This window comes from Myotis brandtii, unplaced genomic scaffold, assembly GCF_000412655.1.
Source record: "Myotis brandtii unplaced genomic scaffold, ASM41265v1 scaffold601, whole genome shotgun sequence".
NCBI classification, from domain to species: Eukaryota; Metazoa; Chordata; class Mammalia; order Chiroptera; family Vespertilionidae; genus Myotis; species Myotis brandtii.
Window position 1 is genome coordinate 166,927 of NW_005370276.1, and position 10,847 is coordinate 177,773.

The 10,847-nt window shown below is 46.0% G+C and overlaps 1 protein-coding gene across 1 annotated transcript in view; it reads left to right on the plus strand.

The window, feature by feature from the left end:
- The window catches only part of ELSPBP1 (epididymal sperm binding protein 1), a 12,641-nt gene extending 1,877 nt beyond the window's left edge, over window positions 1-10,764 (plus strand). Inside the window, exons 2-5 of the mRNA XM_005879477.1 lie at window positions 3,919-4,052; window positions 4,486-4,632; window positions 7,243-7,401; window positions 10,607-10,764. Of these exons, the coding sequence (XP_005879539.1) occupies window positions 3,919-4,052; window positions 4,486-4,632; window positions 7,243-7,401; window positions 10,607-10,764 (598 nt within the window). The remainder of the gene's footprint in view (window positions 1-3,918; window positions 4,053-4,485; window positions 4,633-7,242; window positions 7,402-10,606) is intronic.
- The last annotated feature ends 83 nt before the right edge of the window (window positions 10,765-10,847 follow it).

Here is a 10,847-nt window from a genome sequence, read left to right on the forward strand (position 1 = left end):
TGCCATTTGTCTCTGGATCTATTCTTGTTCATCAAATTATGTTGATCATTATATCCCACATATGAGTGAGATCATGTGATATTTATCTTTCTCCGACTGGCTTATTTCACTTAGTATAATGTTATTTCCTCACCTGAGGATATGCTTTTTATTGAGTTTAAAGAGAGAGGAAGGCAGAGAGAGAGAAACATTGATCGGTTGCCTCCTGTATGTGCCTGAACTGGGGACCAAACCTACAGCCTAGGTATGTGCCCTGGCTGGGAATCAAACCTACAACCTTTTGGTGCACGGATTAATATTCCAACCAACTGAGCAACCCAGCCAGGGCAGCTACACTCTTAACGTATCTAGGAATCTAAATTAGCCACCACCACCCCCAAAAAAAATTATTAATTAATTAATTAACCACCCAAAGATTGTAAGGTCAGCATAGTGAGACCTTGATTATCTATATAATCGTGAAAGTTATGGCGAAATATTCTCTACAGTTAGAATCCTTTTCTGCCTGGCACATCCTTGTCCCTTGGCTAAAACTCAAAAAACACTCATACTCATGCACTTTAATTCCATGAAGTCCTTTATCTTTTTTTAAAAAAAATGTATTTTTATTGATTTCAGAGACGAAGGGAGAGGGAGAGAGAGATAGAAACATCAATGATGAGAGAGAATCATTGACCGTCTGCCTCCTGCATGTCCCCTACTGGGGACTCAGCCGGCGTGGTGCCCTGACCAGGAATCAAACCATGACCTCCTAGTTCATAGCTCGAAGCTCAACCACTGAGCCACACCAGCCGGGTCCATGAAGTTCTTTTTCAATGATCACATTCTATATTCCAGAGATTCCTAACTGGGGCCACTAGGCAAGCACTCGTGTCCATGAGACCCTGGATTTGTATTTTAAAAGTGTGTATTTATCAGGGTAGTGAGAACAGCTATTGTAACAAACTCCAAAGCATCAGAAGCTTCACCCAAGAACATTTTATTTCTTGCTCCTATGAAATCCAATGAGGGTGCATCTAGTTGGCAGGGATCTAGCTTCTTTCATCTTGGGGTTCCACCATCCCCAAGGACTTCAGAATGCTCTGTGGATTCTTTGCTGACAGACAAAGACCAAGAGAGTCTGGAAGACTTTGGAGGAGAGCCTATGCTTGGCCAGGCCAGGAAGTAACATCCATCACTTCTTCCCATTTCCACCAGCCAGAACTCACATGATGCTTAGCTGCAAGGGAGTCTGGGCAGTGTCGTTCAGCAGTGCATTTGGGAGGAAAATGAAGCTGGTTTTGGTGGACACACTGCCGTCTCTACCAGAAGGGCATACGAAGCTTTTCCTAGAGAGAAGGTCTGGTTTCTTAAAACAACAGAGAAGTCCCCAAAAGGTTAAGAACCCAATTTATTCACACAGGGAACAATGTGCTTGATTAAATGTTAGCCTTTCCACTTATGGGTCTCATTCTGGTCAGCCATGCCTTCCTGAGCCCACACCCACATTCCAGTGCTGAAACTCGGTACCCCCAAATCCCCCTCCACATGTATTCATAAACTCATTTATTCCGCACATACTTGTTGAGTGATTTCTAAGTGCCAGTCACAATACTACGGGCCAGACACACAGCAATAAATAAAAGCCAGGCCTTGCCCTTGTCAGTTTGGCTCAATGGATAGAGCGTTGGCCTGTGGACTGAAGGGTTCCGGGTTTCAAGCTCGATCTCCAGTAGGAGGTGTGCAAGAGGCAGCCAGTCAATGATTCTCTGTCATCATTAATGTTTCTATCTCTCTCGTTTCAAGCTCAATCTCCAGTAGGAGGTGTGCAGGAGGCAGCCAATCAATGATTCTCTCTCATCATTGATGTTTCTATCTCTCTCTCCCTCTCCTTTCCTCTCTGAAATCAATAAAAACATATATATTTTTTAAAAGGCCAGGCCTTATATTCAGAGAGCTCACAGTGAATAGGAGTGATAAATACAAAAGCAAATCATTATATTCTTTTAAAAATTGGTGAGTACATTTTCAGAGATTGGCTCAGAGTACTATAAGAGTGAGGAAAGCCCTAGCCCATTTGGCTCACTGGATAGAGCGTCAGCCTGGGGACTGAAGGGTCCCAGGTTCGATTCCAGTCAAGGGCATGTACCTTGGTTGCGGGCACATCCCCAGTGGGGGGTGTGCAGGAAGCAGCTGATCGATGCTTCTCTCTCATCGATGTTTCTAACTCTCTGTCCCTCTCCCTTCCTCTCTGTGAAAAATCAAATATTGAGTGAGGAAGAGTATTAATCCAGACTGGACCAAGTCTTCATGGGGGAGGAACAGGGGGTAAAGCTAGGAAGAGAAGAAAGCCACTCAGGGCAGGATGGAGGCCATGAGCAAAGCCCCCAAAGGCAAGCAAGAGCGTGGAGTAAGGTCAAGGCAATGTTCATCAGGGCGAGAGAACAGAGAGGTCAACGGGGCCTGGATTATGGAGGATTTTAACCCAGTTAAGAAGATTAGACCATCTGCCGGACTACTTTGCAGATGGCTAATAGGGTCTGTTACGTGCTGATTCTTACTCACAGCTCCCAAGGATAGCCTTAATGCTGTGTACAGGGGGCACCTGCCTGCCTCCCCCTCACCACCAGCACCCCATTGACCCAGTGCTGCCCATCATTGAGGAAAGTCACTGATGACCATGACAATGACAGTGATGATGATGATAGCTGACATTTGTTGAGCAGCTGCCACGCTCCAGGCACCCTGCTAAGTACTTTCTAAATCTTAACTCATTAAAACTTGGCAAAAAAACAAGACCAAACAGTTCTGAGACCCAGAGGTAGGAAATGCAATATTGCTAAGGAACCTTAGTTGTACCCACCCATTGGGGAGGCTCAAAGATGGAGTTCTACATTTTCCGTTCTGTCCCAAAACATCCTTATCCCTGTCATGGTCATTGCCAGGTTCTCCAGGGTGAGGGTCTGATCCGGAGCAAGAGGGGGCTACTAGGTTGAAGATAGGGGCTTGTGTCTTGTCCGCCTGTATGAGTAACAGACCAACTGTTATAACAAACAACTCCCGAATGTCAGTGGCTGAACCAAGTAGGGGTTCAAGTCGAACTCATCTGATTCAGAGACACCGGGTCCTTCTGCTGTGTGGCCCCACCATCCTGTGGGGGGAGGGAGTCAGCATTCTCTACCAGCGCCTCTTTATCAAAGTTTCTCAGCCTTGGCCCTACTGACATTTGGGCGGATGACTCTTTGCTCTGGAGGGCTGTCCTGTGCCTGGCAAGATATTTAGCAACATCCCTGGTCTCTACCCAGTAGTTTCAGCAGCACCACTGCCAGTCCCCCCTTCCCAGTTGTAACCACCGAAAATGGCTACAAACATTATCTAACGTCCGCTGGGGAGGGTCATCATCGCCTTTCTTCTGTCAGCTGGCAGACAGAGGAAGATGGGAGCTTGAAGGCTTGCTTGAGATGTTATTTTTGTGGGGGGGGTTTTTTTGAGCCAGAAAATGAACACCATTTCGGCCCAGATTCTATGAGTCATCGTGTGTGAGTGTGTACAGTGTGTGTGAGTGTGTGTGTGTGTGTGTGTGTGTGTATGTGTGTGTTAATCCTCACCTAAGGATATTTTTTCCATTGCTTTCAGAGATAGTGGAAGGGAAGGAGAGAGGGAGATGAGAGGCACATATAGATTGACTGGTTGCCTCCCACATGCGCCCCACAAGGGGTGCAAGGAGTGAGCCAGCAACCCAGGTATATACCCTTGATCGGGAACTGAACTGTGATCTCCCAGTTCATAGGTCAACGCTCAACCACTGAGCCACGCCAGTCGGGCAATAAATATATATATATATATTTAAAAAGAACTAGTTGTTTACATGTGCATATGGTTTAACTTTTCCAAGAATCAAGACATCCCCTCCTGTTTTGTCTTCTGTTCTTCAGATAGCCAGGCTCCATGTGTCTTTCCCTTCATCTACAAGGGGTCTGTTTACTTCTCTTGCACCAAAAAAGGTAGCCTTTCACCTTGGTGTGCAACCAAAGCGGTATATGACAGACACTGGAAGCCATGCTTGGTGGAAGGTGAGTGGAGCCACACTGTCCCGTCAGCGGGTTTCTGTAAATCATGGGCTACAAAAAAGACAGTGTGCGCGTATGTATTTTTTTGCAGACAGGTTATAACAGACACGTGTGCATGGAAAATGCTCTGGGAAACTAAACATCATGTGAATGATGGGTAATAACGTTCACCAAATAGTGCTCTCTGAACGGAGGGACTGTAACCAGTCGACCATTGTATTCTTTGTCTCTTTCTTAATTTTCTAAATTAATAAGAAAAAAAAAAAAGAAAGATTCCGTTCATGTTCTTTTTGCTAAGCCTCACCCAAGGATATTTTTTTCTATTGGTTTCTAGAGTGTGGAGGGGAGGGATTGGGGCGGGGGCAGGGGGAGAGAGAGAAACATGGATGTGTCTTTCTCACATCGATCGGTTGCCTCCTGCGTGCTTCCCATACAGATTACCCACGATGCATCTTCCCCTTCATCTATCGGGGAAAGTCCTACAGCAACTGCATCACGGAAGGGAGCTTCTTCGGAAAGCTGTGGTGCTCAGTAACCTCCAATTATGATGAGATGAAGCAGTGGAAATACTGTGAAATCAATGGTGAGGCACTGGAGCCAGGATGGGGTGCGCGGTGGAGAGGAGAGTGGAAGTCAATGGCCCTCATGACGGGATGGTGGCAAGGTGGAGAGCTGAGCACTATTCTAGAAGCCAAGGGTCCTCTTTTTTTTAATATATATATGTTTTATTTATTTCAGAGAAGAAGGGAGATGGAGAGAAATAGAAGCATCAATGATGAGAGAGAATCATTGGTCGGCTGCCTCCTGCAGGCCCCACACTGGGGATCGAGCCCGCAACCCGGGCATGTGCCCTGAGCGGGCATCGAACCCTGACCTCCTGGTGCATAGGTCGACGCTCAACCACTGAGCCACGCTGGCCAGACACCAAGGGTCTTCTCAGAGAGTACACGGTGACAAGCACAAGGACTCGTCAGACAGGCGCTGGTGAGAAGGAAAGTGGCTTATTCAAGAGCCAGCAACCTGAGAAGATGGAGGACTCTCCTCCCAAGGACCATCCCAAACTCTCAGTGCAGAAAGAGGTTTTTACAAGGAGAGAGAGAGGGGAAACAGAACAAAGAGATCCAGGGGCGGGGTGGAGAGTTCTCTGTGGAGGGGACTAAGTTCTCACCAGCACAGTCTATCCTCGTTCGGTCCTTGAAACTGATCGAGTGAAGCCCTTCTGGGTTTTTGTCATCCTAGTTTTATGTCATCCTGGTTTTACAGTTGAAGGTCAACAAATTTCCCAGCACGGGGATGACAGAAGGTCAGAGTCTGTTATCTTTTAAAGTTAGGTCCTGGAATTCTTATACCGACTCGATGATTATCTACAACTACATATTAGTCAGAGCCAGCATTTACAGAACAATGTCAAAAGAATGGTGTGGTGGGTTACAAAGGTTAGAATTTGCTTAAATCACCAAACAGATGCCCGAGAATAGGTCCTGGAAGAAAAGGTACTCTTTAGCTCTGGCTTCCTCCGCTACATTGGGAAAGTTATCAAATCTCTTGGTCAGTTTGTTACCTGCAAAATGAGGACACTAAGGCTGACTTCAAGGTTTTTTTTAAAGATTAGAGTTCATTTTTATAAAGGATCTGTCACTGTGTTTTAAACATACCACATGCCTCAGAAATAGGAGTTTTCCACCTTGCCTATCATCTGAAAAATGGGCTTTGAAGTCAGACCTGAGTGAGACTCCTGCTGTTACCATTTACTAGCTGTGTGATCTTGGGCACATTAGATAATACAAATAATAATAATGGTCATAATATAGTAAACCTTTTAGCATTTGAAGGGCAATAGTAAGCATTTGCCGTGTGCCTGGCATTGTTCTAAGAACTTCACATGCAAGAACTCATTTTCCTGCTGTTACCACTTACCAGCTGTGTGATCTTGGACACATTAGATAATAAAAATAATAATGGTCACAATATAGTGAACTTTTAGTAAGCATTTGCCATGTGCTTGGCATTGTTCTAAGAACTTCACATGCAAGAACTCATTTATATGCCACAACAACCCCTATGAGTTTAAAAAATATATATATGACCAGTAGCCCCATTTTACAGATGGAGAAATTGAGGCTCAAAGATGTTCAGTTGTTAAATGGCAAAGCTGTGATTTGATCCCAGGAAGTCTAAGCTTCAAAAATTGTTCTCTTAATCACTTAATCCCTCTTCCTTTCCCTCTCCCTCTACATCTACCTCTCCTTCTCCTCCTCTCTCTTTCCCTCTGCCTCTAGTAGCCCCATTTTATAGATGGGGAAACTGAGGCTCAAAGATGTTCGGTCGTTAAATGGCAAAGCTGTGATTTGATCCCAGGAAGTCTAAGCTTCAAAAATTGTTCTCTTAATCACTTAATCCCTCTTCCTTTCCCTCTCCCTCTACATCTACCTCTCCTTCTCCTCCTCTCTCTTTCCCTCTGCCTCTAAACCCAGGCCAGGACTCTTGGTGTAATTCTGATTCCCCATAGAACCCACCAAAGCAGCCTTTTAATTAGGCGATGCTGAGTTTATTGCATAATGTAAGGAAGAACACCACCTTGACAGTGTCTTAATAGCATCTTGGAGGGAAGAGAGCAAAGTCGGGATGTTAGTTAGGTTTTGGGGGTCTCTCAATGTGGGGATGTGATGAGGATTGGGTGTGGGTAATAATATAGTTTAGAACGGGTGGTCACGACAAGGTGACGTTTCTGAGAAGGATTCAAAGTATCTTAAAGAGTAAATAATCTTTTAAACTTTTTAAAATTTATTTTTCAATTACAGTTGAAGGGTAAATAGTCTTTTTGACATAATTTATTTAAAAATTGAAAGGTCTGATGTTTATTTAAATGGTTTTTCAGGAAATTCTCGGAAGTTACAATATTTGCAACTTTGATCTTCCCGGGCAAGAATTTCTTAGAATAGTAGAGTCCTGTTGATGAAGCCCATGGAACAAGAAAGCCCAGTTAATGTAGAGAGTAAAATGTGTGGGTGTCAATGGTTTTGGGGTTCTCACTTATCTGTAAAGCGGAAATAATAGCATCACGAGAAGTTGCTTGGGAGTGTCCAATATTATATTACCTTTCATGAGACAAAGCAAGGCCCATCGTTGGTGTGTGATGAATGGAAGTCCTTTTCGTCTTCTTGACCCGTAACCTTTGTACGGTCATTTTCAGAGTTCGGGGGGAATTCCCTCAGCAAGTCCTGCATCTTCCCCTCCATCTACAGAAACACTGTGATCTCTGAATGCATTGAGAACGAAGACAACAAGCTCTGGTGTCCAACCACAGAGAACATGGACAAGGATGGACTGTGGAGTTTCTGTGCCGACATCAGTAATCTGGGGATGGGGATCGGGTGGGCATGGGACACCCCTTCATTTATTTACTCAGCAAATGCTACTCCAGCCCTACTGTGAGCCAGACACTGTACGGTGACCAATAAGGCAGAGTCCTGTTCTCATTGGTTTGATGAACAAGTAGCATAAATATGATTTTTAATTTTTTTTGTTTATTTGTCTTGTTTAGTTTTGTTAATCCTCACCCAAGGATATTTTTTCCATTGACTTTTTGTTTTAGAGTGAGTGGAAGGGAGGGAGAGTGGCGAGAGAGAGAGAAACATTGCTGTGAGAGACACATCAATAGGTTGCCTCCCACGTGTGCCCCAACCAGGGCCAAATATTGCACCTGCAACCCAGGTACGTGCCCTTTACCAGGAATTGAACCTGAGACCCTTCAGTGCATGGGGCAAAACTCTACTCATTGAGCAACACTGGCCACGGCAATATTTAAGGTATTTTTTTTAATCCTATATCAGTGATGGTGAACCTTTTGAGCTCGGTGTGTCAGCATTTTGAAAAACCCTAACTTAACTCTGGTGCCATGTCACATATAGAAATTTTTTGATATTTGCAACCATAGTAAAACAAAGATTTATATTTTTTGATATTTATTTTATATAAATGCCATTTAACAAAGAAAAATCAACCAAAAAAATGAGTTCGCGTGTCACCTCTGACACGTGTGTCATAGGTTCGCCATCACTGTCCTATATAATAAAACCTAATATGCTAAGTGCCCAGTCGACCGGTCGGCTGTTCAACCAATCAAAGTGTAATATGCTAATAATATGCTAAGGTCACTCAATTGCTCGCTATGACGTGCACTGATCACCAGGGGGAAGACGCTCTGACCTATAGGTTAGCTTGTTGCTGGGGTCCCTCTGATCGGGACTGAGTAAGACAAGCCGAACAGGCCCTGGAGCCCTCTCTCGGTCCCTCCCTGGCTGGCCAACCTCCTGCATTCATCCCCAGCCTCAATCATGCACCAGTGGGGTCCCTTGGCCTGGCCTGCACCCTCTCACAATCCAGGACCCCTCAGGGGATGTCAGAGAGCCAATTTCAGCCCGATCCCACAAGGCAGGCCGAGGGAACCCACTGGTGCACGAATTTGTGCACCGGGCACCTAGTCTATTAATAAGAAAACTAGAAGAATAAGAAAGCCAGTTCAAAGGACAGATTTCTTCACTGAAATAATATAATCAGTGAAGAAAAGAATGCTGAGCAGAAACAAGATTGCTAAATTAGATATAAAATCCATTCACATCTAAAGGGCTATCAAACCTTTGGGGTTATCCTATCTACCAGATAGAAACTATTGACATCTCTATTGAACAAAAATTATTTGCAGCACATCAATCTTCTACAAGTTATAGAGTCGGGGCCTCCAATCCATAGCAGATAGTAAGTCAAACAAAGTTATATTTCCCTAGAGCAGTCGTCTGCAAACTCCCACCTATGGGCCAAATCTGGACGAACTCTTCTTTCTTTCTTTTTTAAATTGATTTTTTTTTTGAGAGAGAGAGAGAGAGAGAGAGAGAGAGAGAAGGAGAGAGGGGAGGGGGAAGAGAGAGACACATCGATTTATTGTTTCACTTATTTATGCATTCATTGGTTGATTCTTGTGTGTGCCCTGACCCGGGATTGAACCTACAACCTTGGTGTATCAAGCGACGCTCTAACCACCTGAAAAGCTTGGCCAGGGCTGGACAAATGCTTCTTTTTCATACAGCCTCCAATCTAATGATAGTTTTTACATTTTTGTATATGGGTTTTTTTTAAAGAAAAAAAAAGGAAGAATCACATTTTGTGACAGGTGACAATGACATGAAATTCAAAATTCAGGGTCCACCTCAGTCATTAGAGTGTCAGCCCATGCACCAGGGGGTCAGGGAGAGAGAGAGAGAGAGAGAGAGAGAGAGGGAGAGAGAGAGAAGGAGAGAGGGGAGGGAGAAGAGAGAGAAACGTCGATTTATTGTTTCACTTATTTATGCATTCATTGGTTGATTGTGTGTGCCCTGACCCGGGATTGAACCCACAACCTTGGTGTATCAAGCGACGCTCTAACCAACTGACTAATTGGCCAGGGCTGGACAAATGCTTCTTTTCATACAGCCCCCAATCTAATGGTAGTTTTTACATTTTTGTATATATATGGTTTTTAAAAAGAAAAGAAGAATCACATTTTGTGACAGGTGACAATGACATGAAATTCAAAATTCAGGGTCCACCTCAGTTGTTAGAGTGTCAGCCCATGCACCAGGGGGTCAGGGGTTCAATTCCCAGCCAAGAGCACATACTGGGTTGCAAGTTCAATACACAATTCGGTTGGGATGCATGCAGGAGGCAAGCAAGTGATGTGTCTCACCTCTCTCTCTCTCTCGCTGAGGTAGAGAATCAGGTGACCCTTACGGGCTGACCTTGTCCACAGACACTAGTCTGGAGCGACAGGGAAAGGTCATGTGGCAATACGTTAGCCCTCTTTCAGGTTTTAGATCATTTTTGTTAATGGCCAATAACGGGTGCCCGGAAGGAGGCACATTTTCTCCAAGAGACACGTGGCAGCCGCCTTGAGCTTGGGGAAGGAGCCAGCACCCCAGCGCTATGCGCAGGGCCATTGAAAACGGCAACATCGCCAACCAGAAGCAGAGAAAGACAAAAGGGGAAGGACTGTGTGTGCCATGGGAGGGCCCTGTCTGCAGCAGGAGAGTGAGAGACGGCGGAGGGTGGCCTGTTGGGCTGGGGACGCGGGCCTGGGCGGCTCCTTTTTCACCGCTCGGTGTGTCCACCCAGGACTGCAGACCCACCGCCAGCATTGATCTAGGGGCCCCAAAGAAATGTCAGCGAGCAGGCGAGTTCTCCCATCGGGGGGTCTGTGAATAGAGAGGACCCACTGTCGCTTGTCCTCTGCGAGCCTCACTCCACTGCCTGGTTCTCCCAGTGACAAAACTCTGTCCCTCTCCCGCCACCTCTGACCCCCTCCCCCTGCTTTCCCCTTGCCCTCCCCCAGCTCCACCCCCACCTTCTCCAAGTCCTAAACTCATCTCGTTTCCCAAGAAAGAGAACTCCTCTGGCATTTAGGTTTAGGCCAGCGTTTCACCCCGCTCCCACGGGAGCCCGGGCCGCGCCCACACCGCGTGCCTAAGCCTCCGCGGGTGCGTAAAGGCGCGGGGATAACCATTCTCTGGTCTCCTTCTCCCAAGGGATCACCTCCCTGTTGCCCGGCTCCCCCTGCCACTTCCCCTTCATCTACAAAAACAAGAATTATTTCAACTGCACCCGGAAAGGGTCCAGGGAGAACCTCCTCTGGTGCGCAACCTCCTACGCCTACGACCAGGACCACACCTGGGTGTACTGCTGAGGCCCAGGTGAGATGGGCAGCGCGGCTGGGTGCCTCGCTCGGGCGAAGGCGGGCGCAGGGGCCCAACTGGGGGCGTGGCTGGT